The following is a 23729-nucleotide window of genomic DNA, read 5'->3' as shown; positions in this document are numbered from 1 at the left end:
AATCTCTGGATAGATACAGCATAGAGAGGTGCTACCGTATTCATTCGGTGTGAATCTCAAATGCAGAATCAAGTGGAACTACCTGGTTAGAAAATTTGTTACTAGATCTGTTAGAGTGGGAATAGTTTAGTTTAAAAGTATACACATAGGAGTTGGAAAATACTATTGCTTTATAAGTCTGAAAAGATAGGCCTTTGGTGTTTAGTTGGTTGGTTCTAGTCCTCCTAAATTACAAAACAAAGCAATACAAAATTGTATGCTTGCATGAAGTTTATTGACACATTACACTGGTGGCAGACTCCTCCCTGAAATGTTGACCCAAACAGCGTCATTTCTGGATCTGTTAGGAATAATGCAAACATTGAATTGTTTAAAGTTAAACATGAAACTGAACATGTGAAATGAGTAGAAGATCAGAAATGCAAGGTCTACCCTCCTGCTCTGTTACTAAGCTTAACTAGTTAGTTACGTATGGGCTTTTGCACTGAAATATCCCAGCAATTTCATGCTGAAAACAGCCATTTTGGCAATTCCACTAGAAGTCCATAAAGAGTTTGAAGAAGTACACATAGCCCTAAGATAATTTTGTCTTTCCTTAAATATAGTAACTGGTCCTTGAGCCTGCTTATGAATGAAATCTAGCTTTTGTCGATCTCTCAGATGTTCAACTTAAAATTCCCACTAATTATTTTAAGTAACTAATTGGTGTATAACGCTTCTGTACTTTCAACTCATCTCCCCACTTCCTCTGTTGACCTCCCCCTTACTGCTAATCTGTTTTCCACATAGCAGCCTGAGGGATCTAATAGAAACAGGAATCTGATTCTATCAATCAGTCATTCTTCTGCTTAAAACACTTGTGCTGGCTTCCCATTGAACTTTTCAATCAAAATCTTTCTTCATTTTATATAATCTCCCCATTTCCCCCCAGCCAGTCTCACTGTGGCCTACTTCGCTGTCTCTGGAACCCCCGTGTTCTTTTCTGCCCTAGGACACAGCCTGGGTGCACCCTGAAAAGCTGGCTCCTTCTCATGCTCCGGTGTCAGTTTACATCTGAGCCTGAACACCCTATCTAATAGTGACAATTAAAGGTAGGCCTGTGTCAGTACCTTGTTTTCTCCATAATACTTTACATGTTGTAATACACTTTTTTGTCTGTCTCCCCAAGATGTAGGTCCCATGTTTTTGCTTACTCTACTGTCCACACATAGGGGAGGAGGGCTAGCATAAGGCTTGGCATTAAGTATGAATGAAAAATTAAAAAATGATTTGTGAGTGATCAAACTGTCTCATCCACAGTTAATCTCAGCTGTTGTTTAGCTCTTTACTCTGCCTCTCACCTATCCATCTACTGCCTCTCACCACGTGGATTAAGTGCTCCGTTACATAATCAAGACTTTTCTCTCTTACCTGCTCTTCAGTTGTTCCCAGCTCCTCCCTACTCCCTAAACATGCCAACTAAATTGTCCTGTTTTAAAAATTCATCCCCTTTTCGCATTTACCACTGTGTTAGACAATGGACTAGGTATTCAAAGGTGACTGAGTTCATTAGTTTCATGTATCGGGCATCAAATCCTTGGCATGAGTCATTGTGGTACAGTGCACCTGCTGTGCATTTATTAGTAACTGGTGGTTAGGAAGTTGGAGATAGTAACCCCAGGAAATTAGAGTATACCCCAACTTATTATCTCAAATTGTTTTTAAATATCTAAATCTCCAGGTCAAGAAATCAAAATGCTTAAAACGCGCGTGTGTTAAGGCCTAAATATTTATTATGGTAGGGAAGTGTACCTACCAGTTTTCAGTTTCTGCTTTGCGAACTTTGTGAGCAGTAGTCACGGTTACCTCCCCAGCAATACCGTAACTTCCAAAGGGAGCACATTTGTCACCAGATCCTGAACTTTTTTTAGCTACATCTTCTACTGGGAAAGCAACAGAAAGGAAAACAGGGCTTTTTGGCCTGGGGACATCTTGTCCACTTGGAGGATTAGCATTCTGGGGACTTAGGGTATGTTTCTGGTATTTCTCATCTGCAGGAACAGCAATGGGCACTTGCATTGCAACATATCTCAAGACATCTGACTGTGAAACAACAGCATGTCCAGGAAGAGGTTTCCATCCCTGTGCTTCCTGAACATTTGAGCCTACTAAGATAAAAGGTGGGGCACTGGTCTTCTTGGTGTCGCCCATCACATAAGTTGGAAAAGTGACTTTTGGTGGATGCTGCTGAAACTGTGGATCCTTAGGATTAGATAAATAGAGGGTTGCTTGGGGAAAAGGCCCAGGTGCAGGTGGCGGTGATGGGTGACCTTGTTGATTCTTATCAGTTAGACAATAAAGGGTCCACATGTTAGAATATGGTGGTGGTTGTCCTCGTTCACTTGCTGCCATTGCTATAAAAAAAAATTTTGCAGGAATTAAAGTTTTGGTCTCTGTATCAGGCACTATGCATAGTAATGTCTTTGTAAGTCTCTTTTACATACAAAACAGCTGTAGTGATATGTACCATAGAGCATGCTATAGAGAGGGCTGCATAATCGTGTTTGACAGTGTGAAAGAGATTCTCTACAGTTGAAAAACGAGAACAGTGTTGTGGTGGCAAGTGGCAGGGACATTACAGTTGTGGCTGAAGAAGCAATCTTATTCTAAGTTGCGGTTTCCAGCTACTTCAACTTTAGACGTGGCTTCTATAGGATCCTCGCAGACAAAACTGGTCAACACAACCTTTAGCTTTAACCCAAAAGTCAATTGAAGAGTGTGTTAAGCCATTAAAGGAAGCGTTAGTGCATCTGCATAGTGTTTTATTTCCTAAAGAAGTTAGCACTAGGTATCATCTTCACCACATAAACAAATCTCTCTGGCCCTTCACAGGCACCATTATCTCCCATTAATTTGTTACCACACATAAAACGTCACATAATCTAGGACTGAGAACCCCAGAGAGCACCCCTTTTAGGCAAGACTTGAAATCATAGATCCTAGGTGGCAGTAAAAGGCTGGTTGGTCCCACAGGGATTCTTTGGGTTGAGAAAAAGAGGTTTAGGAGTGCCATCTATAATGCAAGTGTGACCTGCCTCTTGAAGACAGTACTGTCTTGAGAGAACCAAGTCCCAGAAGATGGGCCCTTGGAGAAAAGGTTCCCGATAGAGGAGTTTCACTTTGCCCAGATGTGCCGAGTTCACTTTTTGAACACTGGGCCATCTATCCCCGGTGCAGCCTTTTCTTCCCCGGAAAAGAAAATAACACTACGAGCCGGGCACAGTGGCTCACGCCTGTAATCCCAGCACTTTGGGAGGCCGAGGCGGGTGGATCACCTGAGGTCGGGAGTTCGAGACCAGCCTGACCAACATGGAGAAACCCCATCTCTACTAAAAATACAAAATTAGCCGGGCATGGTGGCGCATGCCTGTAATCCCAGCTACTCGGAAGGCTGAGGCAGGAGAATCACTTGAACCCGGGAGGCGGAGGTTGTGGTGAGCCAAGATCACGCCACTGCACTCCAGCCTGGGCAACAAGAGCAAAACTCCGTCTCAAAAAAAATAAATAAATAAAATAACACTATGCACATGATTAAGTGGCCATTTTTCCAACAGCTTCAGATACTTTCAAGGAATCTTTTTTTTTAAGCTTGTTGAAAAATATGTATAAGCCAGGTCTTCAGCTGTCTCACAAGGAGAGAGGTTTTGATAATCTGAATTTTTGGTTAATATCCTCTTAGTGTTGTGGACAACTCTGTTTTCCTTTAGAAATAGTTAAGCATTTGAAACAGTGACTGACTTGGTCTGGATGTGCTGCTTAAGCCACAAATATAGTGCCAGTCCCACACGCTCCACTCCCAGCGCTGCCCTCTCTGCCTTTCCAGCTGTGCAGAATCCCTGTCACACTGCCAGACAAAATGTGATCTTTTCTAACCAGCTGCTTTGCTAACACTTTTTGAATCACTCTGGCTCAGTTAAGAGTCAGGATTGAGAGAGTTTTTGCAAAAGGAAGGGGGGGTTGGCTCATGCATGTCCCTTCTGTCCCTAAAAAGAGAAGGGCCCCTGCAATTATCCATAAGGCAGGAAGGTGAGCAGACCAAATGCCATAATTAGATGGAGATGAAGGTCACATCATGTCTATGTCACAGGAAAACAGGGTGATAGTTCAACAGCCAAGAAAGCAGCTTGATTTTGGCACTTGCCAGGGAGAGGGAACTGATCAAAGGAAGCCAATTACGTGAACTGCGTCTATTGCTGTTCAAGTGCCGCAAGTGCCGGGCTGTCCTTTCTGCTGCTGATACCTCCTGGCTCCCCTGACCTTTCCCCTCTCCATCTAGCTATGAAGCTGCTCCTTCAGCTGCAGGAAGCTCCCAGGCAGAAAACAAACGCATGGCCCAGCACCCCAAACCTGGTTACAGAGCTCTCCTGACTCAGTGTGAAAGCAGTCAAACACACCACCATTTTTTCACTTTTTAAAATGCCATAGCCTATGTAAATGCATTGCTGTAGTTTAATTTTAGATTCACAAGAGGAAAATTTCAAACCAACACCCTCTAATTACAGTTTTGCAATCAGCATATTCAGATCACATGAATATATTTTGTACCTGACAATAGGCTATACTGTTGTTGACTACACAATATGTCCAAAAGAATAACACAAAAGTACTGGATGACCAAACTCGGAGGCCAGGCTCTGGGGACATCACTTTAAAATCACTCCTCTCATAGTAGTAGAATCTCAAATACAACAAAGCCTTTAAATGGCTTTGGCATTTAAAAAAAATCTATTGAAAATAAAGACTGACCAATCTGCAGGGAGCCTACAGAGATGGCTATCTGAAATACAGATGTCACCTGAAATGCAATTGGTAATGGAAATACCTGATTTTCTTACCTGGCTTCATCAAACCTTATTCAGCTGTTGCTTCCCCTTCTGGTTCAATTTCTGGTGCAGTAAGGCCTTCTGGAGCAGGAGGGAAGGGGCCACTAGATGACTTTACAGATGTACCTGAGTGCACTGCTTCTGCAGCTTCCCCAGAGAGCACAGGTTTGCCTTCCATCTCCTGGGGTACAGAGTTTTCCCCAGACTCCTCCTGCCCAGTATTGTCAGAGACTATTGAAGTGATCTCCACTTCAAGGTGCAGAGATTTTTCGGAGCCTATTTTGATAGTGCCCTCTGCATCCAGGAGTTGTGCAGGTACCTCAGGCTGACCTTTCAAAGATGTGTCAGAGAGCAGAGCTGTTGCTTCTGCCTCCATATATACTGAGGAATATTTTGCATTCTCCTCCAACTGTGCAAGTTTTACAGACTCTACAGATTTTTTAGACATGCCAGAGGTGGTCTTTTCTACTACAGATTTGGGACTAACTGGTGGTGACTGCTCATTTTCTTTTGACTGCTCATTTTCTTTAAGACAAGCAACTTGATCAGTAAAAGGGATAACTATTTGTTCTGGCAGTTGCTCGATATAAACAACTCCTTCAGTCACAGGCACATCGTTATAGACAGATGATATATGAACAGTTGACATAACCTCAATACCAGCCTGCAAAGTGACCTCAGGAGCTTGATCATAAGCAGGAGGTTCTTGTTCATCCTGCAAGGGGACTGAGGAAGCCGTTGATGGTTCAGCCTCATTTTCTTTAGGTTGAGAACCCAAATCTACATGGACAGATGTTTGACTCACAACCTGCACTTCTAGCACCTTTCCAGAACACACAAGAGGAGCAGCCACCATGACATCTTCAGCAGCCTCTGAGCTTGGCACCTCCTTGATAACAACAGGCATACTGGTTGCCACATCCACCATTAAAACATCAGATTGATCAGAATGAATAGATGAAACTTTACCTAACATCTGAGCAGCAAGCTGAGCTGGGTCAGCTGGGACGTAGGCAAACTCTGGTGAGACAGCTGTTGGAGGTGGTGATGAGGGTGCGGTAGTAGTCTTAGGGGTGGCTGGTTTGGAAGAAAGATCACCAACTGCTTCCGTTTGCTCAGTGCCTGGCTCAGCATAAACTGATGGAAACTGGGTGGTTTTGTCACTATATTCTGTTCTGGTTACATTGTCCTCGTCTGTGTCTGTAGATTTTTCCATCTGGGTAGGTACTTTAGATTCTACAGATGTTTTTCCTGGTTCATTTAAACATTCTAATTTCTTCTGTGGTGTCGTTCCTTCTGACCATTTCTCTACTAAAACACAACAACCAGATGGGTTAATTAGCATCTAAAAAGATGTTTAGAGAAAAAAAGATTTTTAAAGAAGGCAATAATAGGTATGTAGTGGCTCATGCCTGTAATCCCAGCACTTTGGATTGTAATCCCAGCACTTCGGAAGGCTGAGGCGGGAGGATCGCCTGAGCCCAGGAGTTCAAGACCAGCCTGGGCAACAGTGAGACCCCATCTCTACCCCCCACCACCAAAAAAAAAAGCAATAATGGGGTAAGCATTCAGATGTCAGTATAGACACAAATATAAAAGAGTTTTCAGCTTTGTTTTCCAACATCTGTAGTGTGGGTAATAAAACATTGCTGTCCTTATGTACTCCAAGACCCTCAATTCATTTCCTTAGAAATAAGTGACTCTTAATAGCGCAGTAGCAAGACTAATAATCAGATATCATCCTAAGGGTGGTCAGCATCAAGGGAAAGATCACAACTTTGTGCCTAGAAATAAGGAAGCTGAAAACCTCCATGGAAAAAGCTCCTGATCAAACTTCCACACAAAACTGGGGAAAAAGGTTGGGTGGGGGGAGACCAACTTGGGCAATACATTATTTCATCTTTATTGGTATAGTAACTTAGTAATGACATAGATGCTGCATATTAATAAAGGCATTCCTCCATTTAAGAAAATTGGTATATAAAGTTTAACTTAATGAATTGATAAGCTAGAGGACTATAGGATTTTTTTTACTTTAAGAAAGTCACATATTCTAACCTAAAAATGGTAGCACCTGCTAGTGATGTGTGATCATGCAGCCAAAGTCAGACTGACCCAGCCAAGAGGGAAAAAAAGATATCTCTGGATCTGAAAGTATAGACAAGTGAATCCTCAGGCATGAGGAAAATTCTCATGGGTTGGAAGGTCACAACAGCTGATGACATATACAAAATCCTAGAGCTGGAAAACTGCTGTAATATTTTATGTGCATCACCCACACACCTAACTACCTTAGTCATTAACTCATCAAAAGTTTTCACATCTGTTTGCTGAGAATTTTCCTTCGGGAAGCATTTCTCTAATGAAATTTATAAGAAAAGCAGAATTTGCTTCATAAGAATATATTTGGCTCAAGTCAAAACTTTGGAGACATGTTTTCAATAGGTTCAGCTGCATTCTGAATAGTGTCCTGCAGTGTCTCCTTTGACATTGGCTGCTGATGTTTTATAAATTCAATTAAGATTTCTAATTCGGGACATGGACATTATACCAAATGCTCACATGCAGAGAAAGATTCAAAAAGAGAGAAAGCCACATCTATCGTTACCTCCCTCTGCTTAGAACAATAACCTCATTTTCCTAACCATTTACCTCTTCAGGACTTTCCCATCCACTTTTTAGGAAAGCCCTTTTACCCACCAACACATTTGACTGAGTGCTTGTGCTACATACTACATGTAAGAATGGTCTAGGCACTGTTGAGGATATAGAAAGACTATTAAGACAAGACCTCAATATAGCTTACATTTAGTAGGGGAAATAAGATAGACAAATACAGGTTAAAAAGTGCAAATACCTAATTGGAACTAATAAAGATCTTGGAGTTCAGAGGAGGGGAAAAATCTTTTTTTTTTTTTTTTTTTTTTTTGAGATGGAGTCTTGCTCTGTTGCCCAGGCTAGAGTGCAGTGGCACCATCTCGGCTCACTGCAACCTCTACCTCCCGGGTTCAAATAATCCTCCTGCCTCAGCCTCCTGAGTAGCTGGGACTATGGGCGCCCGCCACCACGCCCGGCTAATTTTTGTATTTTTAGTAGAGAGGGTTTCACCATGTTGGCCAAGCTAGTCTCGAACTCCTGACCTTGTGATCCACCTGCCTCAGCCTCCCAAAGTGCTGGGATTACAGGGGTTGAGCCACCACACCCTGCCGAAAAATCTTATTTAAGCCTGACCTTGGGAGAGTTACTCTTATGCTTAGGATATAGAAAGCTACAAAATATATTGTTTCCATCCTAACAACAGGAAAAAGCCAGATACATAAGCCACAAAATCATAACTTTTCTTGAGTCCAGCAGAGAACTGAAGTCAAAAGGTAACCAAGTAATCAAGTAATCTGATTTCAAAAGAGGAACCAGCCCCTCCAAGGAGACAAGGGACATAAGAACAGTCTCAGCTGTAGCAGGGCCCAGAAAGAATAGGCTGCCATCACACAAGCTGGTAAGAATGTACCAGCTATAATCTTAATGTACTGGTAAAGGCCAAAGGTGCACTAGATGTCAGTCTGGAATTACCTGGGACTCCAGACCCAAGGAGAATTCACACTCATTAGCAAACACTTTTCCACAGGCCTCACATGAAAGATGGAGGCAGGGTTGAAGGCCAGAGAGAGCTCTCCTATTATCAGAGCAGAGACAGGAGACACTGGCCCAAGACTGACCACAGAGAGAAGGCAGAGTTTGGCTACCACATGACGGAGGGCAGGAACACCGAGAAAGCCCCGTGTCCAAAGCCCAGGTGCACAAGTCCAGCCTAGGCCTAAGGCAGGCCCAGAACCACAAGGAACCTCCTGTACTGCTAACCAGCCCAAGGCTAAGAAACAAGAGACAGCAGGCTGCCACCAGGAGAGGGGGGCAAGAGTTTGGAGAGAGATGCCCTTTGTGGGGCATGCTGGCAGAGAAGACTGAAAGCTGAGGGGGAAGCACAGGTGCTGAGAAATACCCTCTGGCACCCCAGCCCCACCCTCAGGCAAAAGGTCTTGGCAGCGTTCTCCTAGAAGGTTTTGAGGCCTGTAATACAGTGAATGTAATGAAAGCAACAATAAATCCCAAGTCCAACTCCTAACCAGACTGACCTCCCCATACCCACACCAATTCAAGGCCTCCCTAACTGTTTTCCCCCATTAGGTCTTAAATTCTGCAACCACTGATTTACTTACCATGAGTGTTTATCAAGAACGCAGCCAATCTAGGGATTGGATTACTGCAATCCCTAGACTGCCTGCACGGGACCTGACAGGTTGCTTGTGGTATGATTTAGGCAACTCTGGAAAGGACCACTTCCTCTTTTAATTAAAAGTGTCTCCCTCACAAGTCCATGGTACCTGAAATTACGTCTAGAAGATTAAAATGTAATTAATTTTTTAAATGTTAAAAAAGCTCAATATTTTTGTCTCTAGAAGTTCCCTGCTAAACAAAAACATCCCTTATAACCACCATTCTGGAAAGGTAACGCATTTATAATTATGAATCCTTAACAATTTACCAGGGAATGTATGATATTGTTTTCTTCCCTGCAACTTTCTCATAGTAAAAAAGTTAATGAGAAAACCTAGGTTCCAGTCCTGGTTCTGAGATTTAATAGCTGCATGACCAAGTCAACTGTTCCAAGCTTCAGGCCTCCTCACTTGCAAAATGGGGATTATAACTCTGACTTCATGGAGTTTCTGTGGACATTAAGTGAAATAATGCATCTGAAAGCACTGAATAAACTCTAAATCACATATAAATGGGGAAGGAATGAATCAATACCCATTTAAAAAGCGATACAGAAAAGTTTTGAAAATGTGATATCAAATTAAAAATATAAATCTCAAATATCTTTAATTCAGCTTTGATTAAAATTAAATTGGCTATTTCCTAAACTGGGTGGTAAAATACAGGATGTTTTTTCTTTATATGTGTGTGTTATATACTTACGGATTTTTTCATAATTAAAAAAACTGAGACCAGAAGCCTTAAACTTTTATAGTGTTTTTGCAAATGCAAACACTAGGTCAGGTACGATGGCTCACGCCTATAATCCCAGCACTTTGGGAGGCTGAGGCAGGCAGATCACTTGAGGCCAGGAGTTCGAGACCAGCCCAGCCAACATAGTGAAATTCTGTCTCTACTAAAAATACAAAAATGAGCCAGACACAGTGGCACGTGCCTGTAATCCCAGGTACTCAGGAAGCTGAGGCAGGAGAATTGCTTGAGCCCGGGAGGCAGAGGTTGCAGTGAGCTGAGACTGTGCCACTGCACTCCAGCTTGGGCAACAAAGCTAGACTCTGTCTTAAAAAAAAAAAAAAAAATGCAAACACTAGATCAACCACTTGGCTTTGTTTGGAATACATGAAAGAATGTTGGCAAATATATACTTACTAGTTACTAAATACATATAATGTAAATCTATATTGAGTTCATGCCATTATCTGTTTATTAAGAAGGGTAAAAAGCTTTTCTCTAATGTTTTAAGGTTGGCTTTAAATACTTATAACAATCGCTGACTTGTAACCTTGAGATTATGTCGGTTGTATAAGACAGAATTTCTTCAAGTTGTAAACTAGGTTTGCTAAAGGTTGATCTTATCAACATTATGAAGATTAACCCACTATGACTTCGGTGATCTGGTTCTACTTAAGCTGACAAAACTATACACACTGAGAATTAGGAACATAACTAAAGGCATTCCTTCTTATAAAAAAGTTCCTTTTTAAGTATAATAAAATGATTCAAATTGGCTAACTTTAAAATTCATTGCAAAATCCTGATTTTCCATGAAACCAGTAAGATAAAGAGATAAATTCCAAGCATATGGTATTTTTTTAAATAGGCACAACTCATATGGAGATTCAGGGTACTAGAGTACATAACTGCCCAAGAAGCATAAGGAAAAGGACATACTCTGGCATGGAATGGGAAATCTGAAAGGTATCAAAGACCAGAAGTGTATAAGCAGCAGGGCCTAACAAGAGATATGACAGGCTGTGTAAGAATTGGAGGTGGGCCATCCTGGCTAACACGGTGAAACCCTGCCTCTGCTAAAAATACAAAAAATTAGCCGGGCGTGGTGGCGGGCGCCTGTAGTCCCAGCTATTCGGGAGGCTGAGGCAGGGGAATGGCGTGAACCCGGGAGGCGGAGCTTGCAGTGAGCTGAGATCTCAGTACTGAACTCCAGCCCGGGACCAGAGTGAGACTTCGTCACAAAAAAAAAAAAAAAAAAAAGAATTGGAGGTGGGAGGTGGGAAGCTCAAAGAAAGTGCTTAAAGCTTAAAGTCAGGAATATGTATGGTACATAGTCTTTTAAGAATTTAAAACAGAAGATTCCAACTAGCCTGTATTGAACTGATTGGAATGGGAATACCAGAGACTATAAAGTAGGTGGTTTGTTTCTTTTCTCCCCTCTTCCTCCTTGCCCTTCCTTCCATTCTTTCTTCATTCAACAAACATTAGTTGCACCATCTATCAAAGAGGAATAAGACTTCCTAAAGATCTCATTCTGATTAAGGATACAGGCAGATGATTGATTATATGACAATGTAGTCAGCACAGTGACTGAAATATGTATGGGGTACAGTGGCTTTTAGGTAATTTCGGTTAAGCTTTAGAAATAAGGAACACGTGTGAAAGTGGCTAGTAATTTGGACTGTAGGAGGTGGAAAGCAAAAGATGGCATGGCCAGTTTGAGGGAGAATAGCCATTCAGCCTATCCTAGGTAATCTTTCCCATGCCATACCCCTTTGCCTTCACTCTCCTCTTGGTTCTCCAGCACTGCCATCAAACTTCTCTGGGCCACAGGGAGCAACACCAAATGTAGTTTTGCATCTCTTTGGCTTTGTCCTTCCCTCTTCTCTTCTGGGTCTATTTCTGTCTCCCTCACCCCATTGAGAGGTGACAGCGTGCTGGCAGTCCTCACAACCCTCGCTCGCTCTCAGGGCCTCCTCTGCCTGGGCTCCCACTTTGGCGGCACTTGAGGAGCCCTTCAGCCCACCACTGCACTGTGGAAGCCCCTTTCTGGGCTGGCCAAGGCCAGAGCCGGCTCCCTCAGCTTGCAGGGAGGTGTGGAGGGAGAGGCGCGAGCCGGAACTGGCGCTTGCGGGCCAGCTGGAGTTTCGGGTGGGCGTGGGCTTGGCGGGCCAACACTCGGAGCAGCCAGCTGGCCCTACCGGCCCCGGGCAATGAGGGGCTTAGCACCCGGGCCAGCGGCTGCAGAGGGTGTACTGGGTCCCCCAGCAGTGCCAGCCCACCGGCGCTGCGCTTGATTTCTCGCTCGGCCTTAGCTGCCTTCCCTCGGGGCGGGGCTCGGGACCTGCAGCCCGCCATGCCTGAGCCTCCCACCCACTCCGTGGGCTCCTGTGCAGCCTGAGCCTCCCCGATGAGTGCCGCCCCCTGCTCCATGGCGCCCAGTCCCATCGACCACCCAAGGGCTGAGGAGTGCGGGCGCACGGCACTGGGACTGGCAGGCAGCTCCACCTGCAGCCCCCAGCGGGATCCACTGGGTGAAGCCAGCTGGGCTCCTGAGTCTGGTGGGGAAGTGGAGAACCTTTATGTCTAGCTCAGGGATTGTAAATACACCAGTCCGCACTCTGTATCTAGCTCAAGGTTTGTAAACACACCAATCAGCACCCTGTGTCTAGTTCCGGGTCTGTGAATGCCCCAATGGACACTCTGTATCTAGCTACTCTGGTAGGGCCGTGGAGAACCTTTATGTCTAGCTCAGGGATTGTAAATACACCAATCGGCACTCTGTATCTAGCTCAAGGTTTGTAAACACACCAATCAGCACCCTGTGTCTAGCTCAGGGTTTGTGAATGTACCAATCGACACTCTGTATCTAGCTATTCTGGTGGGGCCTTGGAGAACCTTTGTGTCCATACTCTGTATCTAACTAATCTGGTGGGGAGGTGGAGAACCTTTGTGTCTAGCTCAGGGATTGTAAACGCACCAATCAGCGCCCTGTCAAAACAGACCACTCCACTCTACCAATCAGCAGGATGTGGGTGGGGCCAGATAAGAGAATAAAAGCAGGCTGTCCCAGCCAGCAGTGGCAATCTGCTCAGGTCCCCTTCCACACTGTGGAAGCTTTGTTCTTTTGCTCTTCGCAATAAATCTTGCCACTGCTCACTCTTTGGGTCCACACTGCTTTTATGAGCTGTAACACTCACCACAAAGGTCTGCAGCTTCACTCCTGAAGCCAGCAAGACCACGAGCCCACCGGGAGGAATGAACAACTCCAGACGTGCTGCCTTAAGAGCTGTAACACTCACCATGAAGGTCTGCAGCTTCACTCCTAAAGCCAGCGAGACCACGAACCCACCAGAAGGAAAAACTCCGAACACATCCGAACGTCAGAAGGAACAAACTCCAGACGCACCACCTTAAGAGCTGTAACACTCACTGCGAGGGTCCGAGGCTTCATTCTTGAAGTCAGTGAGACCAAGAACCCACCAATTCCAGACACACCATCACTCCCAACACATCCCCCCTCCCCACATTTTTACCAAACCTCATCTCTCCCAACTTCACTTAAGAGCAAAGAATTAAAGCAGGGTGGGTGGAATGGCAGACATTCCCTCCCTTATTCTTTGCTAAGAGAATCTTAGCTAGATTAGTGGCAGCAATGTACCCAGCCCCAGGTGATAAACTACTAATGGCACATTGGTTCTCAAGGGGTAGTAGTATCCCCCTTCCACTGAGAGTATTCATAGATGTAGAGGGGACATTTTTATTTATTTCAATACCTGGGAGGCATTAGTATTTTAGGAGGCAGGATCAGGGATGCCAGATGTCCTGCAATGCATGGGACAATTCTGATCTCCCTTACCATAAATTTTATCAGCCTCCTTTGGCCTGTGGGACAGAAGTGGAAATCTGCTGGAAAACTTGCAAAAGTGTTCCTTTCTTAATCAAAGGAACAAATGTCACTAGTGCCACCACTTTCTCCTCCTTCCTGATGTAAACACAGGAATAACACCTGGAGCAGTAGCATAAGGGGACATGTAAAACATCCTAAGAATGACACAGCAGAGTGCCTAGATATGTGATACTTATTATTAAATTATATTAGGAGCAGAATGAACACCTTTTCAGATATGTTGTTTTCTTAAAGTCACTCTTAATTGGTTTGCTGTTACTTGCAGCTGAAAGCTTTCCTAACTGATATGAGGCATAAATTAGAAGTCATAAAGAAACATGACAGGGGGGATTGTATTAAATGCTGCTCTTTAGATACCATATCTGTTTTTTATTCTATGACATCCATAATACCCATTTTCTCTCTGGGTACTTGTTGAATTCATTATCTTAAGATTTACAGCTACTAGATAATGTATCTGTACTTTTTTAAACCTTCTGCCCATAAACATCTGGGCTAGGTCCCATATACCCTCTCCTCTATAGAATAAAGCTGATTAAAAAGAAGAGGATTATTTTCGATTTCCTACATCATAATCATGTCATCTGTGAATAGTTTTATTTCTTAATATGCCTTTCCTTTTTTAAAAAAATTTGTTTGCCTTATGGCACTGATTAGAACCTACAGTACAAAGCTAAATAGAAATTGTAATATTGGAGATCTTTGTCCTGGTCCCAATCTTGAGGGGAAGGCATTCAATATTCACCATTGGGTATAATGAGTCAATTGGATCATCTGTAAGTTTTTGTGTGTGTACCCATTCCTAGATTTAGGAAGTTCCCTTGTATTCCTTGCTTGCTTATAGGCTTTTTTTTTTTTTTTTTTTTGAGAGACATGGTTTTGCACTGTCACCTAGGCTGAAGTGCAGTGGTGTGATCACAGCTTCAGCCTCCTGAATATCCACGACTACAGGTGTGTGCCACCATGCCCAGCTAATTTTTAAAAATTTTTCTGTAGAGACAAGGTCTCACTATGTTGCTGAGGCTGGTCTCAAACTCGTGGCTTCAAGTGATCCTCCCACCTCAGCCTCCCAAAGCACTTGGATTGCAGGCATGAACCACCATGCCCCTGCTTATAAACTTCTTTAAAAGCATTTCTTGTAGGGTAGGCAATGCATTCTTCTCAGTTTTTGTCTGCCTGAGAATGTCTTTATTTTGCATTTATTTTTTAAAGGATATATTCACTGGGTATATATTAATTCTAGGCTGGCATTCTAGGTCACTTTATGTCATTCCATTGTCTTTTGGCTTCTATGGTTTCTATTAAGAAATCACCTATTTGTCTTATTATTGTTCCCCTGAAAAGTAATGTGCCCTTTTACCCCTCCGCCCGCTCTCAAGATTTTGTCTTTTTCAGCAGTTTAGCTGTGATGTACCTGTGTGTCATTTTCTTTGTATTTATCCTGCCATGGATTCATTAGACTTCTTGAATCTGTAAACTGTTGTCTTTCAGAGTGGGAAAATTCTCAGCTATTTCAAATACTACTACTTTTCCATTTACTCTTTTCCTGTTGCAATGACATAGACTTTTTTTTTTAAGATAGTCTTGCTCTGTCACCTAGGCTTTAGTGCAGTGGTGCAATTTTGGGTCACTGAAACCTCTGCCTCCCAGGTTCAAGCGGTTCTTGTGCCTCAGCCTCCTGAGCAGCTGAGACTACAGGTGGACACAGACCTTTTGACAATGTTCCATATACATCTCTTACATTCTTTTCTATTTTTCTCTTTGCCTTAATTTGGTTGTTGTCTGTTGGCTCATTTTTTAGTTTCCTAATTCTGTCTTCTAATAAAGCCTATATAAAGCCATATAATTTTATGGCTAATAAAGCCATATAATTGGCCATATATGGCTAATAAAGCCATATAATTTTATAGTTTGCAGTTATGGAATAAATGTTTCTTATTTTATAGTTTCTAACTCTGTTGAAGTTCTGCATCTTTTCATCTATTTTCCATCTTTTCAAAATATCAATCATGGTTATTTTCTATCCACCTCATGTAGTAATTCCAGTATCGGGATATTCTATGGGTCTGTTTCTAGTGAGTGTGTTGTTTTAGCCCTTATTAGTCACTTCTTCCTGCTTCTTTGAATGTCTAGTAGTTTTTAACTGTATGCTGGAAACTGTAAATGACACATTGTAGAGGCTCTGATTGTTATTTTCTTCTAAATGGTACTGATTTTGTTCTAATGGCAAATCAATGTGATCCTCTTGGGATTTGATTATAAATTCTGTTAAAGTGGGCATACTTCAGCTTTGTTCTTACTCCTAGCACATTGAGAGTGTATGACCTTTCTTCCTAGTGTATGATAGTGCACTACATATACCTTAAAGTACACTTTACTCATAGTGTATGACCTTTCTGAGGTCTCAACTGAATTGCCAGGGTTTCACAAAAATCTCTTATTTTTGGCTGGGCCCAACCTGCAAAGCCTCTCCCAACACTAAACGGTTCTGATCTCTCGACTTAGCTTTCAGTCTCCCAATAGTTCTTTTCTGCTAAACCTCCTCAAGCCATACTCCACACATGAGGAACTTAGGAGTTGGACAAAAACCCAAGGGAAATTTTTGTGCAAACTTTTGGAGGTCCTTCTCTGAAAATGCTTCCTTTCTGGTACTGTCACTCACATCCCAGCCACACTGGAAGACTCAAATTCTGCTCCTCTGTCACCTCTCCCTAGATTTCACTCACTGCTTGGGCTATATTTCCCTGCACAAGAATTTGAAAGTGTCCTCAGGAAGAAAGCCTCTGTGAATATGGGCTGAATTTCTAGGAATCCTTTCTCCCAAGAATCTAGGTGCTGGACTTTCTTTTATATAATTTATACAGCTTTTATGTCTGTTTATGATGGGAGGATAAGTCCAATACTGGCTTCTCTATCATAGCTGAAATGAAAATCTCTCCCTTTCTGCTGAATTTCACCTAGCACAGCATCTGGAAATTGTCAGGAATTTAAATATTTGTTAAATGAAATTATGGATTGGACTTCAAGGATATGTAGGATTTAAAAGGTAGAAAAAGGAGTTGAAAGGAACTCCTGGAGGGAAAAGGAACATAAGCCCAAATCAAATGATTTGAAATTTCACATTTCAGGAGATGACAGATTGTCTTAAATATATGGCACATGAGGTCTATGAAATGAGATGATTGCAATGATTGCAAAGGTAGGACAGACTGAAATCATAGAAAGCTTTGGATGCCATGCTGTTGGATGCCATGCTGTTGTAAAGGGGTCAAAATTTACATACTGTGACTTAGATATGCCAGAAAAGTATTACTTTCTCTAACTGATCTCATCTTGCATTAAAATGCTTATTTCCCAATAGCAGAACTTGATCTTGGTTTAAAAATCTGTCCCTTCTAGTTTAAAAGTCTTTTGGTTAATTAGTGAGTCTTTTGGGCTATTGCTCCTTTATTAAAGGTTCTCCTCCTTCTAAAGAGGGGTAAGCTGAGTCTGGGGTAACCTCTGTCTCTGATCCACAAGTCCTTTTATGCTGGCTCTCCATTACCTCTGGTAGAGACATAACTGGTCTCTGGGTGTTTTTGTTTTGTTTGCTTTTGTTTGTTTAGAGACAGGGTCTCACTATTTTGCCTAGGCTGGTCTTGAACTCCTGAGTGCTGCAGTAAGCTCTGTCTCTGATCCACATGTCCTTTTATGCTGCTCTCCATTACCTCTGGTAGAGGCATAACTGGTCTCTGGGTGTTTTTGTTTTCTCTTGTTTGTTTGTTTAGAGATGGGGGTCTCACTACTTTGCCTAGGCTGGTCTTGGACTCCTGGGCTGAAGTGATCCTCCTCCCGCCTCAGCCTCCAAAAGGCTGGAATTACAGGCATGAGCCATCACGCCCTGCCCTCTAGGTGTTGGTCTCTGACATCGCTGCATTCATTGCTTAAAATGTTTCCATTTTGTGGAAAGTGTTACCTGCTTATCTCACTCAAGGACTGGCAGATCTCCTTCCTTTTAGTACTCTGTAGCATCTAAGGCCTAGCTGCCAATTTTTATTTTATTCTCAGCTTGGATGTTATATACTATAGCTCTCTGCTCATGTGAGCTTTTCCCATCCTGATTCCTTGCTCATCATCACTCTCACTGGGATAATCCAAAAATATCAAAACTCACTAATAACCATACACAGTGGTTGGGCACGGTGGCTCATACGTATAATCCCAGCACTTTGGGAGGTCGAGGCAGGTAGATCACCTGAGGTCAGGAGTTCGAGACCAGCCTGGCGAAACCCCATCTCTACTAAACATACAAAAATTAGCCAGGCATGCTGGTGGGCGCCTGGAGTCCCAACTACTCGGGAGGCTGAGGCAGAAGAATTGCTTGAACCGGGGAGGCAGAGGTTGCAGTGAGCCAAGATCGCGCCACTGCACTCCAGCCTAGGCAACAGAGTGAGACTCTATTGCAAAGGAAGAAAAAAAAAAACCTTCCAACAAAGTATTTATACAACTTTCCTCAGTAATCTCATAATTTGAGTCTTTATTACTATGAAATCCAATTCTCCTCATGCCGGTAATCCCAACACTTTGGGAGGCTGTGGCAGGAGGATCACTTGCATCCAGGAGTTCAAGTCCAGCCTGGGCAACACGGCAAGACCCCATCACTATCAAAAATTTATAAAAAATTAGTTGGACATGGTGACTTACAATTGCAGTCCAAGCTACTTGGGAGGCTAAGACAGGAGGATCCCTTGAGCCCAGGCTGCAGTGAGCTATGACGGCGCCGCTGCACTCCAGCCTGGGTGACAGAGCATGTCTCTAAAAATATATATATATATTTTAAAAAGGAACAATGTGATTAAACATAAAATAATTTGTGGGCACCATTCTTAAGTTTGAATATATGCTAGTCATGATGCAATAATTAATAAACATCAATATTAAAACTATTACTACTTGTGGTACTTACCTTTAATCTGATGAAATTGTTTAACCAGATCTTTTATATCCATAGTAGTATTCCCTGAAGGAATCAATACAGGAAATCAAATACAGATACATGAAATTCCTAACTTAAAATGTTTTCTTTTTCAAAGCAGCAAATATATAAAGGAATAACAAACCTCTATACATAGTAAGTTCTTGAAAATAAGCTGCTGCAAACTGGTTGATGTTTGATGGGTTGGTTTTGAGAACAGCTCTGCTAATTCCCTCGAGCAGAGTCTTGAGGCCATAGGGTACGACAAGTCTGGGCTTTGAAGAAATCATTTTGGCAGGATGTCTGTAACTCAACTAGAATGAAGAAAAACAAAGTCTTAGAAGTAATTAGTTTTACTAAAATAGTTTTTTTCTTTTTTTTTTTTTTGAGACTCTGTCACCCAGGCTGGAGTGCAGTGGCGTGATCTCAGCTCACCACAACCTCCGCCTCCCAGGTACAAGCGATTCTCCAGCCTCAGCCTCCCGAGTAGCTGGGACTACAGGCACATGGCACCACACCCCGCTAATTTTTTGTATTTTTTAGTAGAGCCGGGGTTTCACCGTATTAGCCAGGATGGTCTCGATCTCCTGACCTCATGATCTGCCCGCCTCGGCCTCCCAAAGTGACTAAAATAGTCCTTATGAGTTAACTATAGTTTCTAAGAATAAACTATCTCCTATTAAAATTATCAGCTTTAGTTCTAATATGTAGGTATTCATTTTAGTAAAATGGGCTCATTCTTGATGGTAGTTTAAAAAAAAAAAACACAACCCTACTAACAATAGCCTACTATGTGCAGATGAGCAATCTAGTACCATTATAGAAATCCATAGGAAAAGCCCTGCCAAGACCCTGAGGACATTAAAAACAAAGAACAAAAAACAAAACCTGCCTCTGTAAAATTCAGTGAATATTTTGTGCAGTTAACATTTCATGTATCTGTTTCTAAACAAGTCCTTCCAAACCACACAGGCACTGGCCCTTCTGTACATATATTCATCAAACAGTTACAAGATAGTTTTTTAAGAAAATGTTTTTCCTTATTTTTCTAAATATATTCTCAGACATGTTGCTTTTTTTTTTTTTTTTGAGACGGAGTCTCGCTCTGCCACCCAGGCTGGAGTGCAGTGGCGTGATCTCAGCTCACTGCAACCTCCCCCTCCTGGGTTCAAGCAATTCTCTGCCTCAGCCTCCCGAGTACCTGGGATTACAGGTACCGGCCACCATGCCCGGCTAATTTTTGTATTTTTAGTAGAGACGGGGTTTCACCATCTTGGCCAGGCTGGTCTTGAACTCCTGACCTTGTGATCTACCCACAGGCTCCCAAAGTGTTGGGATTACAGGCGTGAGCCACCGCGCCCGACCACTGCTCATGTTTAAGTGTGCATTTTTTAGCTTTAAATTTCGGGGTTTTTTCAGCCTGCTTTGTACCTGCAGGAATAACTTTGTTTTTAACATTAATCAGTGTGGGTATAATTTATTTGTGGTATTATTATACCACCCACTGTCATTTGTACCTTTCTTTCTCATATCTCCCTTACCCTCTTCCCAAATTTTGCCTGTTTCCCCTTCTGCCTTTCTGGCTTTTAAGTGGTATCAGAGATATTGCACAGACCAACCTGTAATTCTCAGAGTTGCAGAGGCTGCCACCTGAAACTGTGTCAAGGTGTATGTATTCTGACTCCTAAAAAATCAACTAAGGCTTCTAAAGAACAAAATTAAATATTTAAGAAAATCCCTAAAGTGGTGAGGGGAAAACTAAGATAGGAAAAACAAAGTGAAGCTACAGGTAAAGTTAGCACTCCAGTGCATGCCATAGCTCCTTCACTTTGATAAAGATGGGCATCAAATCGGTCCCTAAGCTACCAAGCAGCCATCACAAAATAGGAGATAGGTGGTTAAATGATTCAGGTTTCTTGAAGTGAAAAAAACATCAGTTGTTCGGGAGAACCACAGCTATTCTGGATACTGAAACCCAGGAGAAATTTCTCCCCCAAGTCCTTATAAAGCAAATAGTGTGATATAATGAACCATGTCCTCAACAACTTCCCTACAGTAAATAATGAGTTTCACGGGGTTAAGTGGCATAGCTTAGTTACAACAATTATAGAAGGGCACAGCTTCTATTATAAAGTAACTAATATCTCATAGCAAAATGTTCAATACTTAAAAGCACATCTCATCTTCCCAAAGGTCAGGACAAAATGAATGTGTACTGGCCAAAGCAAATCCTTTCAGTATATAATTAAGTATAATTGAATCCCTTAATGAAAACTTCCTTTTACAATATCATTCAACAGATTTACTGAATTAAACCATCGTTAAAAAACCAGAAGTGATCCAGCAATCCCACTGCTGGGTATATACCCAAATGGAAATCAGTATACAAAAGAGATATCTGCACTCCCATGTTTGTTCCAGCACTATTGACAATAGCTAAGATTTGGAAGCAACCTAAGTGTCTATCAACAGATGAATAGATAAAGAAAATGTGGTACATACATACAATGGAGTACTATTCAGCCATTAAAAAAGAATGAGATCCTGTCATTTGCAACAAAGTGGATGGAACTGGAGATTATTATGTTAAATGAAGTAAGTGAGGCACAGAAAGGAAAACATTGCATGGCCTCTTATTTGTGAGAGCTAAAAATTGAAACAATTGAACCCATGGACATAGAGAAGGATGGTTACCAGAAGCCGGGAAAGGTAATGGGGGCCTGGGTGGGGGAGGGGGAAAGTGGGGCTGGTTAATGAGTATAAAAAAATGAATAAAACCTACTACTTGAAAGCACAACAGGGTGTCTGTAGTCAATAATTGTACATTTCAAAATAACAGAAAGAGTGTAACTGGATTGTTTGTAACACAAAGGATAAATGTTTGAGGGGACAGATGCCCCATTCCCCACAATGTGATTAACATTGTATGTCTGAATCAAAATATCTCATGTACCCCATAAATATATACACCTACTGTGTACTCACAAAAAAAGAATTTTTAAAAAAAATCAGAAGTGGGGATTCGGCAGTCCCACATGCTAAATGCTAAGGGGCATAGGCAGCATGACATGTTTGATACATATATACTGTTTGATACATATATATATTTGACACATAACTCATATATATCATAAGTCTAATTTTCTTTAAGTACTCAAAGTGAGTAGATAGACTGTTTTGAAAGTGGCTCCCAGAGGCCGGGCGCGGTGGCTCACGCCTGTAATCCCAGCACTTTGGGAGGCCGAGGCGGGCGGATCACGAGGCGAGGTCAGGAGATGGAGACCATCCTGGCTAACACTGTGAAACCCCGTCTCTACTAAAAATACAAAAAATCAGCCGGGTGTGGTGGCGGGTGCCTGTAGTCCCAGCTACTCGGGAGACTGAGGCAGGAGAATGGCGTGAATCCGGGAGGCGGAGCTGACAGCCGAGATCGCGCCACTGCACTCCAGCCTGGGTGACACAGCTAGAGTCCGTCTCAAAAAAAATAAATAAATACGAATAAAAAAAGAAAGTGGCTCCTAGAAACCATGATGGCGCCAACAACCTTTCATGAGGCAGTTAGCAGTTGGTGCTACCAAAGGTGGGGACAGCGGCCAAGCACTCCATGATCCCCCGTCCCACTAGTTCTCACCCTGACTTTGGGAACGTGTGGGGCCAGGGACGCTAAACGTCCTACAGTTCAGTTCCCCACAAAGAACTGTCCTAAGCAAGCTGAGAAAAGTCAACGGGTAAAATTGTCACAAACACTATTAGGGTTATTTAAAAGCGACAGCTTAATAATTCTTCCCAGATCTCTCGTGTCACCCATACTGGTCCAACACTGGCAGAATTTAAATCCTGCCCCGCCCAACTGTAAACGTCCGTGCGCCCACTACCACAAGCGTAACGCCTTAAGCGAGAAACACGATGCCTTTCAGGATGCCAGCGGGGACTTCGGAGCCATAGGTAGCCGCACTCCCGGACCTCTCCCTAAAGAACCTATGTGGTGTGTGTGGGCCCCCGCTATGTCAGTGCTCGTTTTGCGCTAGGTCTGTTTGGGAGAGACGGGAGTGAAATGTAGGAGGCTGGGCGTGCTCAGGTCGCCTAGACTTGTTCAAGAGAGGCGGGCGACGGACCCACCAAGGCCTCAGATTCGGCAGCTGGCCGTCTGGTCGCCGCACTCCTCGGTGTGGGCCGGGGCCGCCCCACAGGGCCCCCACCCCCGACTCTCAGGACCCTCCGCCTGCCCCGACACCTGAGGCTCCGACGACCTCTCCCATTGCGAGAGACTCCCTGAGACATAATTGTCTCCGAGGCCGCAGGGTGCGCCTTTTCTCCAGATTCTCCCCACCTGCTTTCCGGCTGCGCTCTTAAGAGCTTCCCTGTTGCCCCCTTGCCGGCGGCTCCTGAGGAGGCGTGACGCTTGCGAGCCTTTTTATAGCCCGGAGGTATCAGGGCGTGCGTCACGAAGCCCCGCATCACAAAGCTCCGCACCACGCAAGGAGGCGGGGCCACAGCGGCCGCAACCAATGGGGAGCCGAAAGCGACAAAGGCCATGATTTGGCCGGTGAGGGAGACTTATTTCCCCTTTTCTGGCTAAATCTGAACGGATTTAGGTGATTTCCCAACAAATAGCCAGAAGTAGCTCAATGCGACTGCCTCTCCGTCTTTGGTCGTTGAGCTTAAAATTAGAGCTCGTTTGGAAAGAAAGTAAGAGATTTATGGCAGTGCTGTCTTGTCACTGCCTCGCCATTCCACACATTGCTCCTGGCCCTATAAACTATAGCTCTCTTCGGTCACCTTTAGGAATAATAATTTCTGCCACGTTGTAGACACTGAATAATTGTATGCAACAGAGCACTTTTTCTTTTGTGAAACTCGCCTGTGGAATGGGAGTTTAGCATGAATCCCGAAACTTCCTGTTTCTCCACAGTTGAGATCAGACACCAACTATCCCCACAAAGCACACCGTCAGCAACAAGTCAAGGAGTTACTGTGTGTAACTTCAGCTCGATTTTACCAA

General features: G+C 43.1%; 1 protein-coding gene across 14 annotated transcripts; it reads right to left on the bottom strand.

Moving 5' to 3' along the window:
• Positions 1 to 252: 252 nt before the first annotated feature.
• Positions 253 to 23216, bottom strand: CABYR (calcium binding tyrosine phosphorylation regulated). 14 transcript variants are annotated; one of them, XM_054537736.2, is made up of 6 exons: positions 23058 to 23216; positions 18873 to 19041; positions 18719 to 18772; positions 5832 to 6173; positions 1796 to 1919; positions 253 to 340 (listed from the first exon to the last, which is right to left on the bottom strand). In XM_054537736.2, coding segments are annotated over exons 2-6 (666 nt in total). In that variant the 5' UTR covers positions 19018 to 19041; positions 23058 to 23216; the 3' UTR covers positions 253 to 339. The 14 variants fall into 14 exon arrangements, with proteins under 14 accessions (XP_054393711.1, XP_054393704.1, XP_054393712.1 ...); XM_054537729.2 differs by having other exon boundaries at positions 1796 to 2393; positions 23058 to 23215; XM_054537737.2 differs by having other exon boundaries at positions 22962 to 23115.
• Positions 23217 to 23729: the final 513 nt, after the last annotated feature.

This window comes from Pongo abelii, chromosome 17 (assembly GCF_028885655.2).
Source record: "Pongo abelii isolate AG06213 chromosome 17, NHGRI_mPonAbe1-v2.0_pri, whole genome shotgun sequence".
Lineage (NCBI taxonomy): Eukaryota > Metazoa > Chordata > Mammalia > Primates > Hominidae > Pongo > Pongo abelii.
This window is presented reverse-complemented; position numbering and strand designations above follow the sequence as displayed.

What these genes read in the sequence shown, in the direction of transcription:
- CABYR (XM_009252293.4), bottom strand. Translation starts at nt 19,017, where the DNA reads ATGATTTCTTCAAAGCCCAGACTTGTCGTACCCTATGGCCTCAAGACT. An exon ending in AGAACTTACTATGTATAGAG is followed by an intron (nt 18,773 to 18,872) that starts GTTTGTTATTCC and finishes TGATTCCTTCAG; the next exon opens with GGAATACTACTATGGATATA. An exon ending in ACAATTTCATCAGATTAAAG is followed by an intron (nt 6,174 to 18,718) that starts GTAAGTACCACA and finishes GTTGTGTTTTAG; the next exon opens with TAGAGAAATGGTCAGAAGGA.